The 25,233-nt window shown below is 34.2% G+C and overlaps 2 protein-coding genes across 4 annotated transcripts; one reads left to right on the top strand and one right to left on the bottom strand.

The window, feature by feature from the left end:
- Positions 1–3,533: 3,533 nt before the first annotated feature.
- Positions 3,534–9,094, top strand: LOC130982904 (GPN-loop GTPase 3). 3 transcript variants are annotated; one of them, XM_057907039.1, is made up of 10 exons: positions 3,534–3,910; positions 5,818–5,897; positions 6,276–6,384; positions 6,476–6,557; positions 6,772–6,857; positions 7,130–7,233; positions 7,359–7,489; positions 7,579–7,672; positions 8,374–8,429; positions 8,574–9,094. In XM_057907039.1, exons 2-10 carry the CDS (start codon positions 5,853–5,855, stop codon positions 8,671–8,673), a joined length of 807 nt encoding a protein of 268 aa, XP_057763022.1. In that variant the 5' UTR covers positions 3,534–3,910; positions 5,818–5,852; the 3' UTR covers positions 8,674–9,094. The 3 variants fall into 3 exon arrangements, with proteins under 3 accessions (XP_057763022.1, XP_057763021.1, XP_057763023.1); XM_057907038.1 differs by having other exon boundaries at positions 5,652–5,897; XM_057907040.1 differs by lacking the exon at positions 3,534–3,910 and adding an exon at positions 4,666–4,900.
- A 433-nt stretch (positions 9,095–9,527) lies between these two features.
- LOC130982827 (type IV inositol polyphosphate 5-phosphatase 9-like) lies at positions 9,528–12,594 on the bottom strand. Its single transcript, XM_057906934.1, has 8 exons — positions 12,503–12,594; positions 12,234–12,403; positions 12,023–12,130; positions 11,593–11,932; positions 11,293–11,477; positions 10,534–10,642; positions 10,276–10,427; positions 9,528–9,884 (listed from the first exon to the last, which is right to left on the bottom strand). The coding sequence occupies exons 2-8, from the start codon at positions 12,398–12,400 to the stop codon at positions 9,749–9,751; spliced, it is 1,197 nt and encodes a 398-aa protein (XP_057762917.1). The 5' UTR covers positions 12,401–12,403; positions 12,503–12,594; the 3' UTR covers positions 9,528–9,748.
- Positions 12,595–25,233: the final 12,639 nt, after the last annotated feature.

The following is a 25,233-nucleotide window of genomic DNA, read 5'->3' as shown; positions in this document are numbered from 1 at the left end:
ATAGCAAGTGTGTATGCGTGTGTTCTTGTAAGTCAAATGACTCTTACAGTGAGTGCGTGTGTGTGTGTGTGTGTGTGTGCTCCTGTAAGTCAAAGGACTCTTATAGTGAGTGTGTTGGGCAGACATAAGTTAACTAGTTCTGCCCTGCAAGTCAAAGGACTCTTACAGTGGGTTGCTAGTGCCACCCTACAAGTCAAAGGACTCTTGTAGTGGATTGCCCCGCATGTCAAATGACTCTTGCAATGGATATTGCCAACAAGGAAGTCTTACCTGGTCAAAAGACTCTGGGTAACGTCGGGAGCGGGTATGTAACCGATAAATGAGCTCATTACCTGCATTAGAGCTAGACATGCATCATTCTTGAGTGCGCATTACTATTTTTTGCATATTCTCTATGTTGTGCTTTATTCTTGTATTTTTCTGTTTATTTTCTGCTTTTCTATTTATCTGCTTTTTTTGCTTTTCTCTATCTTCTGTAAAGTATATTACTATCTGAAAAGCACGATGGAGCCAATTAACATGACTAATTAGCCCGACTCTACTAAGAACTTCCCAATTCTTACCCTTTCTTTCTCTTCCTCCTTCAGATGGAGGCAGTTATACTTTCTCGTAATCCGCTGGTGGTCATTCTGCAAAATAATTCTACTCTAGTAGACTTTTGAGTCTAGAGCAAGATTTGTTTTTTTGTTTATATATATATATATATATATATATATATATATATATATATATATGTATATATATACACACCGTGAGACCAATCGACATCTACACTGCATTTATCTATGAACTTTAACCTATGTCCTCTATACGATGTTACTGTTATGTTGCAACTCAATGAAATACTAGAGAGATGCTCTTTGACGATGTATGATCATGCAGAGAAGTAGTAGACGATATTCTGCCTTTTGATGATGTTCTACCTGACACGAGTTTTGAAGACCTAGAACGTACTTTCCTTCACTTTTGTAGTTTAGAGAGATTAGGTGAGTATAGAGTCTAGGCTAGCCTGGGCGCTAGTTTAGGAACTTCTTGAATAGGTTAGGGCCTGCGATGTTGTATGTATATATATGTATATAGTTATTATATAGCTACTTCTAAGGGTGTTCTAACAAAGATCTATACTCTAATAAAGGATGGATAACAGAGTGTTGTTAACTACTTGAGATGTATATAAGTGTGGTTGTTTATAATTGTGTTATCTGTTATTATTTGCAAAATTGATTTTGAAATTCCATTTATCAATCCAAGCATTTAAAAAAAAAAAGATCAATCGTAAAATTGGCAACGCTCTAGCAAGGCACAGGTTCATATATCAAATAATAGTTAATAATTAGGAAAACAAGTTAGTGACAGTTAGCTTCTTATATGATCATGACATACCGGGAGTTGGGTCGTTACAAGACGGATCGAACTGGGACCCGACCGGTTTTGATGAAACGTCATCGTTTAAGGTTTTACCTTCAGGGATAAAAAAATCCTCTTCCTCCTTGCTCAGTCTCCCACTCTCCCTCGAGCCCCATTCCTCAGACTCTATCCTCTCTCAACTTTCTAGTCTCTACCTTAGGTTATAGTTTCGCCCACCACTACAAGGAGAGACTCAGTGCCCGCCGTCCGTTGTACTCAGGGGCTACCGTTTCTTCCTCCCGTTGTGCCTTGTGCCCCCAGCCCCTTCTTCAATCTCCTTCCTTCAGAAAGCAGAACTGTCCTCAATCTTAGCCTCCACCACAGCCGCAAGGAGTGAGCCACTGTCGCTGTCTATCGCACTCAAAAGCTTCTCTCTTCGTCCTGTCGGCATTCTCCAAGTCTCCAAACTCTCTTCACTCTCATCGATTGCAGGCGCATGACTTCTTCCTTGAGCTCGACATCCATCGTCTTCGTCTTCTCCGCCGTGAGCATTGCATCGCCTTCTCTCTACTCCAGTGAATTCGTTCGTCTTCTTCGCCGACACAACAATTTCGTATGTCTTGTCCATTGGTACAACCTTACTCTTCATTTTTTATTGTTCTAACTTATGTTCTTATTAAAAGAATTTGCAATTGGTGATCTTTTGATTGATTATATGCTTCATGATTTCATTGTTATGTTCTTATGAAGAAAAAAATTGCAATTGGTGATTGTATGATTCATGTTTGGATTGTTCTGTTATTTAAAAAAAAATATATTTTTATTATTTTGTTCATTATTTGGTTGCACTGTCCCTGCTCTCGATCTCTGCTGACTTGCTGTCTCTTCTCCGTGTTGTATTTTTTTTTTTGTTTCAGGCTCTGTTGTGTATTTGTTGTGCACCACTATCATTTTTTGTTTTATTTGTTGACACAACTACAATAAGGCAATATTCTCTGTCTTTAACTTGTGCGTTGTGATTCAATCCAGTTATTTTTAATGGAAGTATAATTATGTTAATTGCTATAGATCTACAACAAGTTTTTGTGGATTTTGATAATTAATAATAAAATTTTCATGTTGATATTTTATATTTGGATATTTCTTTTTGTTAATTAACTTTTACATTTGTATTTTGATAAGATTATAAGATTTTGGTTGATGATATTTCTAGTGCTTTAAATTTGATAAATATTCTAAATTTAGATTAAATTATAATTATATTTTAAAGTGTTTATTTATAATTTATTTATTATTTTATTATAAAATATTTTTTAAATTGAATTACAGTTGAATCAATTGAATTAATAAACCAATAAATCAATAACTAAAGTGGTTCGATGACTAGTTCGATTTTTTAAAACATGGAGTATGGACTCAACAATAGGGGTGTATAAATAGCCCAGTTGGACCAAAAATTCGAACCAAGTCCGATCGGTTTGGACTAATTTTAGTCCAATTTCGTGATTATTCGATCAGACTAGAAAAATAAAAATATTCTATCCTAATCCTATCAAAGAACTGAACCGGGTTTGGACTAATACTGCAGGTCATCTGGTCAAGAAAATAAGTGAGTAATTAATCTGGGTTAGGATACACAGGATCATTGTTCTAAAAATCGAACCAAAACGGTTAGTTCAAATGGATTAACCAAAAATCGGTCGTAAGGATGATTCGGTTAACCTCAAAAATCACTTAACAAAAAAACTGATAAAAAAATTGGTTAAATCGGTGGTTAACTGGCGAATTGGAGTAACGGCCGATTTTAAAGAGGTCTGCCGATTTGAGAACCCCTCTAAAACGGCGCGTTTTGACCTTTAAAAAAAAGAGAAAATAGCAAATAGGTCTCTGACTTTTTGTCCCGCGGATATTTTCGTCCCTAACCATTGAAAAATACTTTTAAATCTTTGACCTTCACAAAACTTGGACGGATCAGTCCCTTCGTCCAAATTTCTCCGTTAGGGACTAATCCGTCCAAATGCCTCCATCAGGGACTAATCCGTCCAAATTTTGTGAAGATCAGAGACTTAAAAATATTTTTCAATGGTCACAAAAATGTCGGCCGGACAAAAGATCAGAACCTATTTGTCATTTTCTCACAAAAAAAAACACCCTAAATTTTCTGAAGCCCAGACCCCCCAGTCCCACACTCCACTCATCTCCTCTCCTCTCTCAAAAACTCAATTGAAAGAACAGAAAATAACCCTAGCGGAACCCACAGCCACCGCATCTCCCCCAGCCCCGTAGCACGCAGCCGCTGCACCCACCGCAACCCCCGCAGCCCCACAGCCCCGCGGAACCTACAGCCACCGCATCTCCTCTCCTCTGTTCGCCGGTGTCGCGCCATGGAAGCTCCGTCGCCGTCCTAGGAAGCTGTGTCGCCGTCGTAGGAAGCTCCCTCGCCGTCGTGTGGAAGCTCTGTGGCCGTCGCCGTCTCCTCTGTTCAAGTGCTCTCTCTCTCTCTGTTCGCCGGTGTGGCCGTCTCCTCTGTCGTCGCCGTCACTCCACTTCCTCCTCGCCGCCGGTAAGCAGTAAGCACTCTAAGTGCTGATGCAAATCACTTCACTCGAAAGCAGACAGATGCAGGACAAATATAATTACACTTGGCATTAAAATTTTCATTATTTCTAAAATTGTGAATGAGTACATAGTCTCTTACTTATTTTATGAAACTGGAATAATCTTGTTGATGGTTGATTTATGATTCTAGAATGACTTTCTGAAATGATGATGATATTGTTACTGATATGTTGTTGGCTTCTTGTTGATTTTCTGATGGTTATTGATCAGTGATGATTAGTGCCTTTGATTTTGAATTGTAGTTGGGTTTAATTATGAGTTGGTGAGTTAATAATACTGATTTTGTTGATGTTTGCTTATTCTAAATTGCTGATTTTCTGAAATGATGATGATGTTGTTGCTTGATGATATATTGTTGGCTGCTTGTGGATTTTCTGATGATTACTGATTAGCGATGATTAGTGCCTTTGTTTATTTCTGAATTGGAGTTGGGTTTAATTGTGAATTGCTGGGTTTAATTCTGAGTTGCTGAGTTGATTTTGTTAATGTTTGCTTATTCTGAATTGTTGATTTTCTGAAATGATGATGATGTTGTTGCTTGATGATATATCGTTGGCTTGTTGCTGATTTTCTGATGATTACTGATTAGTGATGATTAGTGCATGTATTTAGTTGAAAATTTTGTTGTTAATATTATTTTTGGTTGTAGAACATTATGGTAAATTTTGAAATTTTGGATTTCATTAGGTTAGATTAGAAATGATCAAATTTAAATATTTGAAATTATATATTAAATTTTTAATGAATATTTAATTAAACCAGTTAAACCTCAGTTGAACTCCGGTCGAACCATTGAACCAGTGAACCAGTTATCTTACTGGTTCATTGACCGGTTCGGTTCTCGCAACCTTGCGGCGGGACACAGCTCAATCCCTCTGTCGTCTACCCTGCCTCCAGTACACTAGGGCAGCGGATTGATTGGGAGCAAAACAGGGTAAGGGGCCGCAATTGCCGCCGTGGCCTCTGCCGTCAGTGTGAATGAGTTTCAAATTTCATTTTCCCCCTAAATTTTTCTTTTTTGTGAACTGCAATGGATTTGTTATATTCTTATGGTATTGAGAGTTGTAATCTGCATAAGTAACACGTTTTTTTTGGTTTGTCTGTTAGCTTCTTCAATGAGCATGATGGATTTTCTCGGATGTTCCAATAAACAATGCAAAATTAACATACTTCAACTCATTCTTCATGCATCTACTGTACTAGTCACTTAATATGTTCAAGACTCGGTTCCTTTTCATTTTCCCCCTCCTTGTAACCTGTATGCTTTAATTAACTTCTGCTACCATCATTGAACAAATTTATGTTGCCTACGGATACAATTGTAGAAATAATAATACATTTGCTATGCTTTGATTTGCTGCTCATTGGGTCATTAATGTGCCCTAATTTGACAGTGTGTAAATAAGTTCAGTGTTTGTGCATAGAGCGCTAAACTACGGTTATTTTGCATTGCCGCTAATTACATTTTATTATTATTGTTGGGTCTTTTCTTAATCCATTTGCTTTTGTGGTTGTGCCAAAGCTTGATTGTGTTGCTTGTGTTTTTGTTCTGAATTTGATTTCTGTACTAGAAAACTAGGCTTTGCGAATTTCAAAATATGGGAAAGAAGCTTTTATTTTTCCTTTTGTTATTTGTATTATTTGATTTGTTCATATTTAGTTCTGGTGTTTGATATTATATTCAGGTTTTCTGGTACTGTGTACTGTCTTTGGGAGTGCCTTGTTTGTTTATGGACTACTCTGATCTCCTGAAATTGTTGTTTGCCATTGCTATTTGGTGCTCTGCTTACATTACTGTTGCCATTCTTACTTCCTTTCGCGCCGTCAATTGTCTTTCTGCTTGAGCTTCAGAGGGAAAATTGTTTGGAATTTGATACGAGGACATCATGGGCTATGCACAACTTGTTATAGGTCCAGCTGGTAGTGGCAAGGTATTTTATTGTGTCACCTCATTTGTTCTACTTCTTCACTCATAGTATCTAAATTGTGATTACATTGTTGTTACTGTAATTGCGGGGAAATATGGTCAATATAGCCACAATTTGCTGTTGCAATGAGGTTGCAGAGAGCACCACAACGGTATTATGGCTGCAGTCACAGTTATAGGAATCCAATTTATTGTTTAAATTAGGAGGGCTATCAACTATGAGCTAGTTCTAATTTGTGTAGCTGACCCAGCCTTGTTGGGGTGAACTTTCATTGTTGTTGTTGCCTCATTTATATTGTTGAACTACAGACCTACATGCTGTTTTACTTTTCTTAAACCGGTTAAGACACTCATGAGAGTTTATTTTTGTTTTTTCTATTAGTCAACATATTGCTCGAGTTTGTATGAACATTGTGTAGCTGCAAGGCGTACAATAAATATTGTGAACCTGGACCCTGCCGCTGAAAACTTTGACTATCCTGTTGCAATGGGTAACGTAAATGTGTTATTTGTAGTTAGTATTTTTCTGGGTTCAGTTTGTTGTTTTCTGAAACTTAACGCTTTTGTTTAACATGCTTGCAGATATAAGGGAACTGATTTCCCTGGAAGATGTTATGGAGGAGCTTGGATTAGGCCCTAATGGTGGTCTTATGTACTGCATGGAGTATCCTTTTCTTTGTTTCATCTTCTTTACGAACTTTTTCTGTAATAATAAGCCTGTATCATTGCTTTTTGCGATGCTGAGTTAGGCAGAGATTTTGTTTGCTAGTATAAATGACCTTCATCTTTTGCTATTTTACTATTTTGCTGTTTATTTACATTTAGTTGCTACATTAAAAACTTGCTAGAAACCGTGTTGCCTTAGCAATCTTATTTAGACACCTTGAAGATAACCTCGATGATTGGCTTGAGGAAGAGCTGGACAACTATTTAGATGATGATTACCTGGTCTTTGATTGCCCTGGTATTCTTGCTTATCCCTTGGCACTTTCCGATTTCTGTCAAAGTAGGGTGCAAATGTTACAATACCACAAAATTTTCATTGTGAAGTGGTAATATTGGTATAATCCAGTTGCATGATGCATGAGTTAGTAGCTAGTACATGATCTTTTTGAACAATAGAAATTGATTTGCTAGTTTGTTTATATTTCTTTTAATTGTTATCTATAAGTTGTGTGGTTGAAATTTGACCTGATAAATACTGTTAAATCAACTCAACCTTTTATTGTTTTTCAGGCCAGATAGAACTTTATTCACATGTGCCTGTGCTCAAGAATTTTGTGGAACATTTGAAACGTAAAAATTTCAACATTTGTGCTGTGTACTTGCTTGATTCACAGGTTTGTGGCAGCTGCTCATATACCCAGCTTTGCTTCCTTTTGATATATCAATTCTGTAACATTCCTTGATATTCATTGTTATTATCATTACCTTTGTTGACCCTAACGATTTTACATGATTCCAGTTCATGAGTGATGTGACAAAATTTATCAGTGGGTGCATGGCTTGCCTTTCCGCAATGGTTCAACTTGAATTACCACATGTGAATATCCTATCAAAAATGGACCTTGTGACTAACAAAAAGGATCTTGAAGAGTAATTACTGATACAAAATCCTTTTACTTAATCTCTTTTAATAACATTCATTTTAATCATAATCTATGTATTTTTTTTCTCTCTTTTAGGTTCTTGGATCCAGAGCCTACTTTTTTACTGTCTGAATTGAATCAACGAATGGGTCCTCAGTTTGCGAAGCTTAATAAAGCTTTGATTGAACTGGTGGGTATCCAAATATTCTTAAAAATATATGCGCTTTTCACCCCTCCTTGCCAATTTGATATTGTTAAGGATGTGCACTATTATAGTTCAAGCAAACTAGACAGGAGGATCTAACTTTATGCCTAGAATCTAGGAGAACATTGAAGAGGATGAATAATGGAAGAGGTTGTATGTGATAATATATTAAGGTATCGGAGTTTCTGGGACAGGAAAACTTACTCACAAATGTTAAGGCATATCAAACATTCCTGTAGTTTTAGTTTAAATTGGTCCTTCATGTTTATATTGCATTTAATTTGATGTTTTTTCTTCCCACATGTTAGGTGGGACATGAACAATTGTGATTTTAGGCAGGACATGAACATCTATCATCTGGAATTAGGGACTTGTGTAGAATACATTGTTTGTTATGGGTTTTTGTTTCCATTAGGACATAGCTCTTGCTTTCTTTTTGTGCAAAGAACATTGGAACAAATTGCTGGCTCCATATTTTGGACCTAAAATTAAAAAGGAATGAAGGTTTCACTCCATCTTGGCAATTGTCACTTCCATTTTGTAACAGCTATTCTTGATTTTCGTCCTGCCGTTAAGGCTTATGATGAAGATTGATTCAATTTTACAGTATTTAGTTTTTGTTCTTTCCCCCATCTTTTGCAATAGTTGGTTTCTATTTAATAATCTATTTGTTTATCATGCAACAGGTAAATAACTATAGCATGGTGAGTTTTATACCACTGGACTTGAGGAAGGAAAGAAGGTAAACTCTAGTGCCTATCTACCGTTTTGCCTGTCATAGTACAAACCTTTTGACATAGTAGTTGTTTTACAGCTCACTGACTCCTATAATTTTACCTATAGTAACACCAATTTTGTAATATACTCATTTGTTTCTTCATTACAGTATCCAATATGTGTTGAACCAAATCGACAACTGCATCCAGTATGGAGAAGATGCAGATGTGAAGGTTAAGGATTTTGATCCGGAGGATGATGATGAATAGCTACTATGTTGCAAGTGCTACATACTTGGAATGATTCAAATTTGGTTTTTGAATTGACATAATGGTGGGTACTTTGTTGATATATAGTATAAATTACTAAAATGTTCTCTGAATTGCCAAAATATGATTTTCCAAATGACGTCAAAGGTGGGTTGTAAGATTGTGACCTTGATGATTTGTACAAATCAGTGTCTGAACTGTCAGAAACCTTGGGTAGGGTCATCAATGGGTAATTGGTATGAAGTTGAACATGAAGCAGTTTTAGACACAAGAAATTCTTCTAACCGAAACATCTGATATGCTACTACATTAAAATTATGGTGCGACTGCAGTGTGTGTGTTTTTTTTACGTGCATGGCATGACAATTAAAGTACCAAACATTATTATTCACATTATTTTGACCCTACATTTCTTGTTTCTAGTAAAAGATTCGGATGTTTAGCATTTTCCATAATATTTATATGCCCTTAAATAAAAAGGGTTGCAAAGTTAAGATATTACTAAACTTTTTGACTCAAGTTTTATTTTATTTTTTAAATGAAAATAAAAATACTAGACTACAAGGAATGAGTTGCAACTATCATTGTTTTTTTTACCTAACTTGATTGCAAGTTAGGCTGTGAATCTGTGATAAATCTTTAGAGAAGTTTTGCTTTGTTCCTTCAACTATAAGTTGAAGGATTTGTTCTTGTCCCAAAATGCGCCTTTTCCCTAATAATGTTCATAGCTTATCAATGTGTACTCTAATAAATGAGGGGAAAATGATAAGAACTAAAATGTTATGAAATACAAGTTTGACAATTGGCATTTTCTTTCATTAGTGTTTATGCAACACTATCACATTCATGACTCATCAACTACTCATGTATTTTGTCAAAATAATTCTGACATCTACTTGTACAAATTTCTCTAAGAAAAGAAAAACATTTTTTTTATTGGCAAATTAAATACGTCTCACAAAGAATTGAGCCTTCACATGAATACCTTCCTAGAATTCTAAAAACCTAATTCAAGAATGGTAAACAATGAGACTTCAAAATCTCTTGGACGAAATTGCCCTTGTAAATCTTTGAATCAAGTAGAGTTTTCGGCCACCTTGATCTCAACTTTGAACAATGCCTTAACAGGCCTATGATCAGAGAGTTTTGATTCACTCCTGCTGTATTTACTTTGCGTCATTCCCTCTCCAAACCATAGTATTCGATCACACCTGTAATCCTTCTTGTGTTAGATCATCATCTATCTACTCTTCCTCATAGAAATACTACAATATATAATGTTATATCATGAAAAAGCAAGATTGAGATCACAGTTGAAAAATTTGCGAACCTTCCCAAAAATTATGATATTATGGAACCAGTTTTAGGGGAGCAAAAGTGTTAAACATTTTGGATTTACACACACAAAGTAGGGCACAATGAACTGGACTCTCTAATACAATATATGGTAACAAGAATCTTTCATATTGTTGGTCATTTTGGCTTTCTTGATGCATTCATAAAGCAATAAATTCTAAACGCAAATTTTCCAATTCTTTAATTTAATGCTCCCAACCCAAAAAAGGTAAAAACTAAAAAGCCAATCAAAATTCTTCAATTTACCATGCTGGAGCACGCTTCTTTTTGGTCAATTGTTTCTGTCCACACCCAATGTAATCTTCAGAATTAGGGTGGTACTTGTAGGTAGGTGGAAACTCTATAGCTCCTTCATGCCAACCTTGGAATACATGACCCTCCGTGAGCTCCATCTTTAGCTATAATTTAGAATAGAGTTTTAAATCTTGATGAATTTATATTATTGTTATTGTTCTATATATATATATAACTAATTAATGCGAAAACTTAGTATTTCTTAATTACCTGATCATGTTTCAACAAGGTTTCCCATTGTCTTCTCTTGATCAATGATTTTGTTGCAAAGTCTGGCAGGTAGATCCTATAGTTCAAATCCCCAAGCCACACTATCCGGCTGCATGGAAAAAATATGTACACATTTTAGATCAACTTCATGTTTTGATGACTATTTTTTTTTTTTTTTGTTGTTGTTTTGGACATGGTGTTTTGGTGACTATAATGTGTTATAAAGTTCTCAAATCTAAATAGCTATGCAATTTTCAGTCATGAGAAATTCTCAGGTCAAGTATATCAATCAGATATTATGTAGCCTTAAATTTTGGAGAAATTAGTACATACTTTTACAAATAGAAAGTGTCATGTAAAATATTCTTTAAAAGAAAGTATAGGGAACCAATTTTTAGTTAGTTAATATTAGTACATTTTTTTTAATTATAAAAATTTTCACTTCTTAAAGGATTTAGGACTTTAGAGTTTATAATTTAGAATTTACAATTAATGATTTATAATTTAGGATCTAAAAATTTAAGATAAATAAAATAATTTTAAAAAATTAGCTGATATTGGCCGAAAAAAGTTGGCTTCGTACCATTACTCATTGTTTAATTACATGAGAGGTCAATCTAATTTACACGTTTTTCTTCTTGCTGCTGAACAATAAGCCAACATAGTGATACTACATAATCATTGTTAAGTGGCTCATTCTTTTTCCACAGCTTCACTTTTGAACTTCATTTATTGAATGAATTCAACCAATAAACTTACTCATGATCCATAATTTTTTCAGGCATATCATGAAGAGGATCAGCAGGGAAGCTTGTCCGATACAAAATCTCGGCCGCATCGATGTTTCTCTGTTTCCGGTCTTCTTCTTTTCCACCGGAAGCTAGATGACTACATATAAAGCAGAAGCTTGTTTCATGCAAGCAAAATCTAATTGATATTGAACCCTGTATTTTTAAGGTTAAAAAAAAAAGAACTCACTCTAAGAAACAATGTATAAAATTTTTCAAAACTTGCATATCAAAAAGTTCTCAAGCATATACAATTTTGCAAAATACATGCCTTGTTTCCCAAGCAACCCATGATTCCACATCCAACCGACGAAACACTCAAGTGATGGATGGATCGATAGATTTTGCATCGAACCCAAATTGTGACAAACATTCCAACCATTTGCTTACTTATGATGCATTGGAAATCTTGTCCAACATCACCTTCTACACAAACTTGTTCTTGATCCTTCAGGGGATACACCTTTTGAGGCTCTGCTGTTCTTTCTCCTTTCTTGGTTGGCATTCTTTTGTTAAGGGCCGCGCCGATGAGCGAATTCCATTTCCTTGAAACTCTTCGGTTTTGGGGTCCTAACACATTTGCTGCATTCAAAGGCACAATTTCTTGGAACCTTGTATAACAAAGTTGTTGATCACATCACCTATTAGTCTATGAATTAAGTAAAACTAAATATTTAATCCAAAACAATTATGAAACTTACCCTAGAACATAGATATCCGGAAAATTATTTTGTATTTCTAGCCAATCTTCCATGTCCAGATTCTTTGGCGGTTGGATTCCTCCAACATTCCAAGAACCAACAAAGATCCTATTTCAGAATAGCATAAAGATTATTAGATATGATTACTTTGAATGATAATTGTAAAATATAATAATTCATAATTAGAACAAGCCAACACAATATCTCATACTTTTTGGTGTGATGATGGAAGCATGTTCTTGAGTTTTGAGATGATTGATTTAAATTATGATGAGTTCCCTTCTTGGCTAGTGATGGATTCTGATAATCTCCTTTGGAACTATCGAAGCTAAGTATCCTTTTTAGGATCTTACTCTCGTTTATCTTGAAGGCCTGCATGATCTTTGAACCAAAATAAAAAAACACTCTTCAATATGATTAATTCACCAAACATGGGACTGAAAAGACAAACTGAAAAAAAAAATAAAATAAAAAAGATACCTAGTTGTTGTAGTTTTCTTGAGATTACCAGCAAAGTATGGAAGTGACATACAGAGCCTAGAGAAGTAGAAAAGAAAGAGACTTGTAATGTGATATCAAGAGGATTAGTCAATGGATGAGGATGGGGATTTATAGGCATGCAACTTAGTGCTACCCCAATGGAGTAAGTTTTTTTTTTATTGTATTATTTGAAAGTAGAAGTAAGTTTAAAGTCGAATATTTTATTGAAGTTAGAACGTGTATTCAGACTCTTCAAAAATGTATCATTAGATATAATCATGTATGTATGTACTTTTATTAACTATTTAAGCTTTTGGAGTATGTACGGTTTTTATTACCAAAAAAATTTTGAATTTGATATTTATTATTCCAAAATAATAATAATAATAATAATAATAATAATAATAATACAAACAAAAATTGAGAAAATGCCTAGCCAAAATTCACACTTCAAGCCCAACCGTTTAAATTTTTGGGATAGAATATTTAATAACACTTTTAAAAATATATACGTTTCGTTGAGCAACAAAAGTCGAATATGAGGTTATTTATTTTCAACTGTATCAACCATTTTCTCGCAAATTAACTTTGTTAGGGTTTTATTCATTTTTTGGTCCATTTCCACGGGTGGGATCGAAACAAATTTATATCAAAATCTTAAGTATTCAAAAGCAGATATAACTTTTTTTTAAAAAAATAAGTTTAATCTGAGAATTATTTAATTAGTGTCAAGACAATCTATATCGAGATTGTTAGTGGTAAACTTTATAATAAATGACAAAAGAATAAATAATTAAATAGAAAAAGACTATGAAAACACAAAATATTGATTTAAACAGAGTAATAACGAAATTAAAAAAAGTTAAATAAAATTAAACCAAATAAAAAAAAACAAGTAAAAAATCAACTTCTAATACTCATGTGCACTTAACATTCCATGTTCTTCCATTGTATTGCGGATTGGAAATTTGATGAGTTTATATGATAATCTAATGTTCTTGATTGAAGTCCTGATAAAACTCTTCTAAGTTTCTACTATTTATAGATTATAAAAATAGACTTGTCATAGAGTATATTTTTGTTCACTATCTTTCTCTTTTTTCTCAATCATGACCTTGTCTTAACTATAAAGAATCTTGACCTCCAATACAAATTTTGACACTCACGTCTTCTTTAGTTTTTAAAATCTCCTTTTTTCAACTTGCTCTTCAAATTTTGCACCCATGTCCTCCACTCAACTCGAAAGTCGAGTAGAAAGCCTTGATAATCACGGAAAAAAAATGTTCTTTATACCATCTTTAATTTTTTCGATTTCGACTTGTCTATTTCTATTTCTGTAGTCAAAACACTGTTTTGGCATGGTTGAAACTATTGGTAGTAAAAAAAAATCCATTTTTTTTACCAACGGTTAGTAATTGGTTAATGACATGTTTTGGGAGACAACAGAAAAAAAAATCTGGGCTGGGGTGTTAATTTCTTAACACAAAACCAAAGATCATTGCCATGGAGATCAGAGTAATTTATTTTTGTTTCAATATATATACCGACTTTGTCTTTCCGTGGAGCTCCATGAAAGGAAATATCGTCCTTTACATTTTCCAATTCCAATCAATCAAGCACATGCACTAGCCAGCTATATTACTTTTAATTAATTAGCCTATACTATATATAAATGCCAAACGATTGGTTTTTGTTCTCCTAACATACATGTACCACCAAAACCAATTCAAATTCCTTAGCAACTTCACAATCTTCCACCACCATTCTTGTTAGTTTTTGTTATAAAGTTTCTATCTATTTTAGCTCCAAATAAAGCATGCCATTAATCATTGGCGATTAAGTTTTCTTGGTAGTAAAGTGAACAAGTTGTTCTGTTGTTAGCTCATGCAATTTTTACTGGCATAATAATTATTAAACTCTATATATTATATTACATGAGCCTAAAACCGAGTGCGTGCATGTTGAGATTTTTGACTCAATGCCAATGATAGCCGCAACTTGAAGATAAAGGGACGTAGAATTTGATGAATAATAATTTTGTAGCACTAAATAAATAACTATAACTCACATAAACCGAGTTTGGATTTGGCGTTGATATCGAATTGTTGGTCATTTTCATTGCTCTTCTTGCTATTCTTTCCCATGTGCAACCATTAGCATTCTAATCCTAATTGCATTTATAGCACCCAACATAGGTTTGCTTAAAGCTAAGCTATGATTATTTATGCCGAAAATTAAATTATCATGGATGAAAAATTAAATTATTTATGCCAACAATATCTTTTATTATAAACCTTAAATTCTAAATTATAAATCCTAAATCTTAAATCTTAAATTCTAAATCCTAAATCTCAAATTCAAATTAGTTTTACTTTGTTTCACTCTCAAATTTTTTTATTTTTTCTTGAATTTTGAATGTTTTTATAATTTTATTATTAATTAATTTTGGGTGTTTATTTTTTATATTTATTTCTTTTCTAATTATTGGATAATTTTTAAATTAATTGCTTGAATTAATGTTTGCCCTATAGACTTTTTCTATTTTATTATCTAACCATGGCAACAAAAGGTTAGATTTCTTTTTTTTTTTTTATCATTAGAGAAACAGTAAAGAAAACAAGAATTGATATTTTTATTTTATGTTTGGTATTGCTTCGGAACATTGTAAACAGAAAAAAAATGAAAATATAGGATATAAAAATAGAATTAAAACAGATGCTGAAATTCTTAAAAGGTAATATTTTGGTGAGAAAATAATAATGAAATGATTGTGCTTTACATCGATACATTATTGTCAACTAGTCTTACATATTTTTTAATGACATGAATACATGATAAGATATACATAAATGTTTGTTCTGAAATGTTTATCAAATTTAATTAATCTCATTAAAAGAAATTCATGTTTACACAGTAAGTTAACTACTTATGACAGCTACACGAATATTTGGATTCAAAATTATAAACTCTAGCTAGTTGATAGGTAATTCCACTATAAAGAATATACAATATGTCACGGGTTCCATTTGTTGTCCAAGACCTATATAATTTGATTGCGCTAAGATGGAAAGTATGATTCCTACATTATTAGACTATATTATACTTTTTTTTCCAATTTGGGAATAAATTATTGCTCCCAATATGAAATTGCAACAAGTGTCAGAATTAGAGCCCCGATATGATATTTTATGGTAACAAATCCATGATTACTTCAACTATAGACGGTCCATTTTCTTCACAACTATATCAAAACAAAGGGAAATAGTATTGACTCCTTGGAGAATGACTCAATGACACAAACTCCTCCATAAGTTTGATAATGACGTTCATTTATCAGTTATCACGCTCTACCTTAAGTACAGTTAATGTGGACTTTATTATTATTTTAATTGTCATAGAAAACTTTGAATATTGTCTTTGTTCGGAAATACCCACCGTCAAATGCAGTCTCGTTGATTTATAAGCAGTTGATTCCTTATATATATACAATAAAATTCTACATTTAAATAATTTTATTAATCAAGTTCAACTAAATTATTTAGAGTCACACCGCGCACCACTTAGTTATAACAGGTTTATACCTTTGTTTTTTTTTTTTTAAGATCGAACAGTATAATTGTTTCTAAAACAATGAATAGTTCAAATTTAAATCAGTTAAATGAGGGAGATTTAAATTATTCTTCTGAATCGAATAAAATAGACGAGGTTTGGATTGTTCTTAATTTTATCCAATTTCATTCTTTAATAATTTTAAATTAAATGAAATAAAATAGAATGGAATTAGATGCAATTGAATAAAGTGATAATAAATAATTTTATTCTTTTTTGTTAAAATTAGTGTTGTTTATGAACACAATTTTCGATTCATTTGTTATTAGATAATGGTGTTGTTTTGAAAAAAATTTGGTTCATTCTTCAACAATTTTGAATTGAATGGAATCTAATACAATTGAATAAAGTGATAATGAATAATTTCATTGTTCTTTGCTAAAATCAATGTTGTTTATGAATTTGAATTTGGATAGAATGCAGGAGTTTCTAAATTTATAGAATGGACAATTTTCGGTTCATTTATTATTGCACAATGGTATTGTTATGATAACATTTTGGTTCATCTTTCAACAATTTTGAATTAAATGGAATGGAATGCAATTGAATAAAGTGATTATGAATAATTTCATCCTTCTTTGTTAAAATCAATGTTATTTATGAATTTGAATTTGGATAGAACACAAGAGTATCTAAATTTATAAAATGTACAATTTTTGGTTCATTTGTTATTGCACAATGGTGTTGTGATAATATTTCGGTTCATTTTACAATCTAGGGGTGTTGTCAATAAACAATTTGTCCCAAAAATTGGGATGACTTTCAAGACACTTGAAAAATCTGAAAAGTTCTACAAAGATTATTCCAAACTTGTTGGTTTTTCTACGAAAATAAGGAACACCAATAAAAAAGGAGATGAAATTAAGAATCAATTAATTACATGTAGTAGAGAGAGAAAATAAAAATCTAAGATATTTTCAACATTACATACAAACCCCTCAGCAGGAATAAACTGTCCAACCAGAATTTATGTACATATATTGAAGGACGATGGTCTTTGGATCATTTCTAAAATTGTTCTGAATCATTCACATCCTTGTTGTCTAGATCAAGCAAAGATGCTTAAACAACACAGGAAACTAAGCATGTTTGTGCATCGTACCATTGAAAATAACGCGAAAGCCAGAATTAGACCGAGTAAAACGTATCAGTCATTTGTAACAGCAGTGGGTGATCATCGTGAACTAAGTTTTATTGAAAAAGATGTGAGGAATTACATTACAAGGAAAGTACGGAATATTTCTGAATAAGATGATGCTAAAGAATTTGAAAAGTATTTATTAAAAAATGAAAGAGAAGAATCAAAATTTCTTTTTTGAGATTAATCTTGAAGTTGATCACTTTATCAAAAATGCATTTTGGGCTGATGCAAGAAACAGAGTTGCGTATGAGTATTTTGGAGATGCTGTTTCATTTTATACGACTTACAACACAGACAGGAAATTTTTGCCATTCTGGTTTCAGTTCATTGTGATATAGTATTCGGTTCATATGCATAACTAGTTTTGTTCATAATAGTTTTTTCTTCTAGTGTCCACGACAGGTACAATTTAGTTTTTGGTTCTTTTGTAGGTGTGAATTACCATGGTTAGTCAATACTTCTTGCATGTGCTCTGATAAAAAAATGAGGGTAATCAGTCATTCAAATGGTTATTTGAATGTTGGCTTCATTGCATGGGAGAAAAGACACCAAAAGAGATTCTTACCGATCAATGTGCATTGATGCAAAAGGCTATTGGGACTTGTATGCCAACAATAATTCACAGGTAGTGTATTTGGCATATTCTGAAGAAGATTCCACTTAAATTAAATGACTACAAAAGACACAAAGAAATTGAACAAGAGATGATTCATGTTGTTTAGAACTCGTTTACAAAAGATGCATTTGACAGAATTTAGAATAATTTTCTCATGAAATATGGTGTTGGAGGTAATAAGTGGATTTCAGGTAACCAAGGTTTTATTCAAATTAATTGATATTGTTATTTTTTCAGTGAAAATGGGTATAACTTTTAGTTCGTTTTGTGTCTGATTTCGGTTCATTTGCAGAGCTATTTGAAGATCATCATTTATGGATTCCAATTTATCTTGATCACCACTTTTGGGTTCGGATGAGAATCACACAAAGGAGTGAGAACATGCATGCTTTTTTTAACAAGTTTATTACACGCAATAGCTCATTGATTCAATTTGTGAAGCAATATGATAATTACCAAGGAAGTAGAGAGCAAAGAGAGAGAGAATTTGATGCTACAGATTTTCATACTGTCATACCTTGTGCAGCAAAATCATCAATAGAGGCTCAATTTCAGCATGTGTATATGGTGCGGTATTTTACAACCCACAAACTAACCGGCAAGTGTACCGGGTCATACCAAGTAATACCTTACGTGAGTAAGGGTCGATCCCACGAGGATTGATGGATTAAGCAATAATAGTGTTTGATAGGTTTAGTTAGACAAGCAGAAAATAGTGTTTAGATGTTCAAAAAGCATTAAAGAGTAAAGAAGAGTTTGAAGAGACATGTGAATAAGTGAATAAATTGGGAATAAAATATGGAGAAGATAGTTAAGGCTTAAAAGTTATCTATTTTTCTGGATTAACTTCTCTTACTAACTATTTTAATTATGTAGGATTTAATTTATGACAAACTGTATGTGACTAGATCCTAATTCCTTAGACCTTTCTAGTCTCCTCTAAAATTCATTAACTGCCAATTCCTTGGTCAATTAATTCCAATTAGAAGGTGAAGTTCAAATTCTAGTTTATATGTCACAAAAATTCTAATTACCCAAGAAATAAAAGGATTATATGTCACGTATCCTGTTAAATTCATATCATTAAAATTTAGGAGAATTTGTTTTCAAGCTGTTGTTCAAGTATAGAGCTTTTGCAAGTTATACAAGAACTCAAATAGAAAGAGGGTCATACTTCCGTTCCACCCAAATTCATAAGATAAAGAACGAAAACAATTCTTAAATATAAATCCAAAACATAAATTAAAATAGAAAGAGCAAATGAATCAATCCATACAAATAGACAGAGCTCCTAACCTTAACAATGGAGGATTAGTTGCTCATGGTTCAGAGAGAAAATAAGGATTGCAAATTGGAATGTAAATTTGTATAGAATTCCCTAATGGAATCCCCCCTCATGGAATCTCCCAATAGAAGAGAAGTCTCTCCTTTTTATAACTAATCCTAATTAATTTAAAATCTAATATCTAAAATTAAGATAATATCTTTTTCTATTTTCAAATTCAAATTTGAATTTAAATCAGAATTAATTAACTACTCCGCGTCTTGTAATGCGGGGACCACTTGGCATCACTAGATCTGCGCCTAACTTAGGTGCTAAAATGGGGGCCAGAAATCACCCCAGCGTTTTCTGCGTTCTCTACACGTGGCGCATGTCACGCGTATGCGTCAGTCACGCGTACACGTTGCTAGTCTTTTCAGCAAGTCATGCGGATGCGTCGATCATGCGTCCGCGTCGCTGAGCAAATCTTCAATTCACGCGTGCGCGTCAGTCACGTGCACGCGTCGCCATGGATACCTCCAATTCACGCGCACGCATCAGGCATGCGTGCGCGTCGCTCCTCGCAGCCATCTCCTTTGATTCTTGTGCTACAGAAACTCCATCAAATCTAGCCGAATGCTACCTAAAATAAACAGTATTGCACAAAACTTAAAATAGCATCCATAGTGGCTAAAATATAATTAATTCTTGATTAAACTCAACAAATTAGATGCAAATTCACTAGGAAAAGATAAAAAAGATGCTTACGCATCACAACACCAAACTTAAACTATTGCTTGTCCTCAAGCAACCAAAACTAATATAAGCTTAGGATGTGAATTTGCATGAGAATGAGAGTTCGATTAAGCTCATGTCTCTTCTTATAGTGGAGTTTACAACTGCAATCCTGAATAGTTCTGGCATTTCACTTTATCTTTTGAAGTTCAGAATGATTGGAATCCATAGGAACTCAGAATTCAGATAGCGTTATTGATTCTCTTAGTTCAGTATGTTGATTTTTGAACACAGCTACTTTATGAGTCTTGGCCGTGACCCTAAGCATTTGATTTTCCAGTATTACTACTGGATACATAAATGCCACAGACACATAACTGGGTGAACCTTTTCAAATTGTGACTCAGCTTTGCTAGAGTCCCCAGTTAGAGGTGCCCAGAGTTTTTAAGCACACTCGTTTTGCTTTGGACCACGACTTTAACCGCTCAGTCTCAAGCTTTTCACTTGACACCTTCACGCCACAAGCACATGGTTAGGGACAGCTTGATTTAGCTGCTTAGGCCAGGATTTTATTCCTTTAGGCCCTCATCTCCATTAATACTCAAAGTCTTGGATCCTTTTTACCCTTTCCTTTTAGTTTAAAGGGTTATTGGCTTTTTCTACTTGTTTTTTCTTTTTTTATTTATTATTTATTTTTTTGCAAGCTTTGTGTTTTTCACTGCTTTTTCTTGCTTCAAGAATCAATTTTATTATTTTTCAGATTATCAATAATATTTCTCTTTTTTTCATCATTCTTTCAAGAGCCAACAATTTTAACATTCATAAAATTCACTATAAAAAATATGCACTGTTCATGTCATGCATTCAAAATTATAGAAAATACCACCACATTTAAGTAAATAAGACTATTCTTAAATATAGACCCACTTTCTCATGCAATATATCACTCCTGTATTGTTATTTTTTTATTTGAATTCAAGCTCAGTGAGAAATACATGAGACATCTTTTCAGAATTAAAGCAATTTAAGAGAAAGCTAAACTAGTCCTAGGATTCTAACTAATAAAGGATCATGCAACAAACAAAGCAAAATAGCAAAAAAACCGGAACATAACATAGAAAAAGAGGGAAGGAATAAAATAAATGAAAGGAACTCAACCACCTTAGTTATCCGAGCGGTCATTTTATTCTTCAGGTTGTGCTCCTTTGTGAAGATGATTTACCTCCCTTAGTGCCATAAAAATAAACAGAAAACCCTTAAGCGGAGCGACAACACCAAACTTAAAGGTTTGCTTGTCCTCAAGCAAAGAAGAACTGAAAACAAAAACAAATAGTAAGATGGAAGAAGAATAAAAGGATAAAAGAACGAGAGAGAATTAGGAATTGGGAGAGAGAAAAAGAAAATTAAAACTGGGCGGCGAACTAGCATAGTTATGCGGCGCAGGCGACGCGTACGCGTGCAGCACGCGTACGCGTGAGTCGCGGAATTGTCTTAATGACGCGTAAGCGTCAGGCACGCGTCCGCGTGCCCTGAATTTTGCACGATTCACGCGAAGCCAGCCGCGCGCACGCACAACTCTCTGTTTGCGTGGCTTGGGGACCAATATTGGCATACGACGCGTTCGCGTCATGCACGCACACGCGTGGATGGCCGTTTGGTCAAATGACGCGCACGCGTCAGGGATGCGTACGCGCGAATAAGTTTTGTGCTTCTAGCACACTTCCAGCCCCAAACTAGCACAACTCTCTGCCCAACACATATTTACGTCGAAATACAAGGGTACACGTACGCGTGGTGTGCCAGAATCACCGATGACGCGCACGCGTCATGGACGCGTACACGTGAGCTTGTTTGTGCGAAATGCTTCATTCTGGTGCTACTCCCGCAACTCTTTGTTCATTTTTATTGGTCACGCACACCCATCTGACGCTTACGTGTCAACGACGCTTGCGCGTCGAGTGCTCTTCTCTTTTTTTATATATCCGGTTCCTATTCTAAAATAGCTGCATGATCAGAAAATTAGTAAGAACTCAATAAAAATCAAATAAGTAAGAAAACTACTACTACGAAAAATAACTAAGAATGAAAAAGAACGATCATACCACGGTGAGTTGTCTCTCACCAAGCACTTTTAGTTAAAATCCTTAAGTTGGACATGTGGTGAGCTCCTTGTCATGGTGGCTTGTGCTTGTACTGATCTAGAAATTTCTACAAATGTTTGTAATTCCAATGGCTACCGGGATCCCAGACTAGGCGCCTAACGCCTTTGAGCAAGTTGAAGCAAGTGATAAGTCCCCAAGAATGTTGATTGTGGAAATGAATTCCAGGGTCCCAAACCTTGCTTTTACACTCGTCTTCTTGTGGATCACCATTGTTTCCACCGGGTGGCAAGCAATCTGAATTCTCACAGAGACATCCAAACAACCTTCTAGACCCATTCAATTTAGCTCTACACCAATCACTGCACTTTAATTTGGAGCATGCAACTATATTGAACCTTGCTTGACAACTCTTGCCATTAACCATCTTCCTCTTACTCTTAATGCCACAAAGAGCTCTAAGTTGACCATTCGTCTCCAGTAGCCCATATTCAAGTGGGAAAATAAAGGTTAAGGATAGGAATTTTACCCACTTGAATGTTGTATTGGATGGTGATGGCTTTGGAAGAGGTCTTGCAAGCTCCACTCCCTTGTGTTCTTCTTTGAATTCTTCTACCTCTTTGCAAGCTTCCTCAATTTCAACCTCTTCCTCTTGGTAGCTTTCTTCTAATTCAATCTCTTCTTCATTGCTTACCAAGAGCATAGGAGGTTGTGCATCTTCCCTTTCTTCTATATGTGAAGGTGGACAGTTCTCTAATTCACTGGAGTATAAACTCCTTTGATTGGTTTCTTCACTTTCTTCCATAGGATCTTGCATTGTATCTTTTGGGAAGGAATTTGCTTGTTCCTCTTCCTGGTTCTTGATTAGCGACTGCACATATTTCTCTACATTTTTGACACTCGTCTTTATATCCTGTAGGAATTCTTTCATGAGGAGCTCAAGATCTGATGGTATTTGAGATGAATGAGGAGATGGTGGCTCTTGGTATGGGTAGAAAGATGACGGTTCTTGATATGGATAGAGAGGTGGTGGTTCTTGGTATGAATATGGAGATGGTGGCTCTTGATATGGGTAGAAGGATGATGGTTCTTGATAGTTGGAATATGGGGCATTGAAGTTTCTTTGGTTTTGGCTTTGCCAACCAAAATTTTGATAGTTCCCCCATCTACAATAATATGAATCACTACTTGGGTGTGAGTAGTAACCCACGTGATCTCTCTCCATTATTTTTCCTTAGCACACAACACCAAACAGGATTAAACGCACCATGTGGTTGACAAGCAAGCAAAGAAGAAAGAGCATGAAGAAGATTTAAACTCAATAGCCAAGGGGACACCAAACTTAATTTCAGCAATTAAGAAAAATATTAGTATTAAATTTTTTTTTGTATATTTATTTATTTTTTTTATTTTTTTTTATAATAAAAAAAAGAAAGAAAACATAACAGGGGAGGGGAGCGAAAGAAAAAAAAAAGAAAGTGTAAGGGAAAAGAAAAAAAATATAAACGTAAAGAAAAAGATTTTTTTTATAAATAATAATAATAATAATAATAATAATAATAATAATAATAATAAATTTAATTAAAAGAAAAATTATCTAATCTAAGCAATCAAACAATGAATAGTTGTTAATCACTATCAATCCCCAGTAATGGCGCCAAAAACTTGGTGCGGTATTTTACAACCCACAAACTAATCGGCAAGTGCACCGGGTCGTACCAAGTAATACCTTACGTTAGTAAGGGTCGATCCCACGAGAATTGATGGATTAAGCAACAATAGTGTTTGATAGGCTTAGTTAGACAAGCAGAAAATAGTGTTTAGATGTTCAAAAAGTATTAAAGAGTAAAGAAGAGTTTGAAGAGACAGGTGAATAAGTGAATAAATTGGGAATAAAATATGGAGAAAATAGTTAAGGCTTCAGAGTTATCTATTTTTCCGGATTAACTTTTCTTACTAACTATTTTAATTATGTAGGATTTAATTTATGACAAATTGTATGTGACTAGACCCTAATTCCTTAGACCTTTCTAGTCTCCTCTAAAATTCATTAACTGCCAATTCCTTGGTCAATTAATTCCAATTAGAAGGTGAAGTTCAAATTCCAGTTTATATGCCACAAAAATTCTAATTACCCAAGAAATAAAAGGATTATATGTCACGTATCCTATTAAATTCAGATCATTAAAATTTAGGAGAATTTGTTTTCAAGCTGTTGTTCAAGTATAGAGCTTTTCAAGTTATACAAGAACTCAAATAGAAAGAGGGTCATACTTTCGTTCCACCCAAATTCATAAGATAAAGAATGAAAACAATTCTTAAATATAAATCCAAAACATAAATTAAAATAGAAAGAGCAAATGAATCAATCCATACAAATAGACAGAGCTCTTAACCTTAACAATGGAGGATTAGTTGCTCATGGTTCAAAGAGAAAATAAGGATTGTAAATTGGAATGTAAATTTGTATAGAATTCCCTAATGGAATCCCCCTCATGGAATCTCCCAATAGAAGAGAAGTATCTCCTTTTTAAAACTAATCCTAATTAATTTAAAATCTAATATCTAAAATTAAGATAATATCTTTTCCTATTTTCAAATTCAAATTTTTAAATCAGAATTAATTAACTACTCCGCGTTTTGTAACGTGGGGACCACTTGGCTTCACTGGATCCGCGCCCAGAAATTACCCCCAGCATTTTCTGCGTTCTCTGCACGTGACGCATGTCACGCGTATGCGTCAGTCACGCATACGCGTCGCTAGTCTTTTCCGCAAGTCACGCGGATGCGTCGATCACGCGTCCGCGTCGCTGAGCAAATCTTCAATTCACGCGTGCACGTCAATCACGCACACGCGTCGCCATGGATACCTCCAATTCACGCGCACGCGTCAGGCATGTGTGCGCGTCGCTCCTCGCAGCCATCTCCTTTGATTCTTGTGCTGCAGAAACTCCATCAAATCTAGCCGAATGCTACCTAAAATAAATAGTATTGCACAAAACTTAAAATAGTATCCATAGTGACTAAAATATAATTAATTCTTGATTAAACTCAATAAATTAGATGCAAATTCACTAGAAAAAGATAGAAAAGATGCTCACGCATCAGTATACTCATAAGAAGTTCAGGGAAGTTCAAGCACAATTTAGAGGAAAGGTGAATTGCATCATAAGATCAGCGCAGTCTGCTTTAGGTTTTACGGCATATGAAGTTATAGAACAGGTTTCTAACTTGACGTTCAACAAGTTTGTTGTTACATATGATGCGATA

The sequence above is a fragment of the Arachis stenosperma genome, chromosome 5 (assembly GCF_014773155.1).
Source record: "Arachis stenosperma cultivar V10309 chromosome 5, arast.V10309.gnm1.PFL2, whole genome shotgun sequence".
In the NCBI taxonomy this organism is placed as follows: Eukaryota; Viridiplantae; Streptophyta; class Magnoliopsida; order Fabales; family Fabaceae; genus Arachis; species Arachis stenosperma.
The sequence above is the reverse complement of the archived record's forward strand: the minus strand, read 5'-3'. Positions and strand labels throughout refer to the sequence as shown.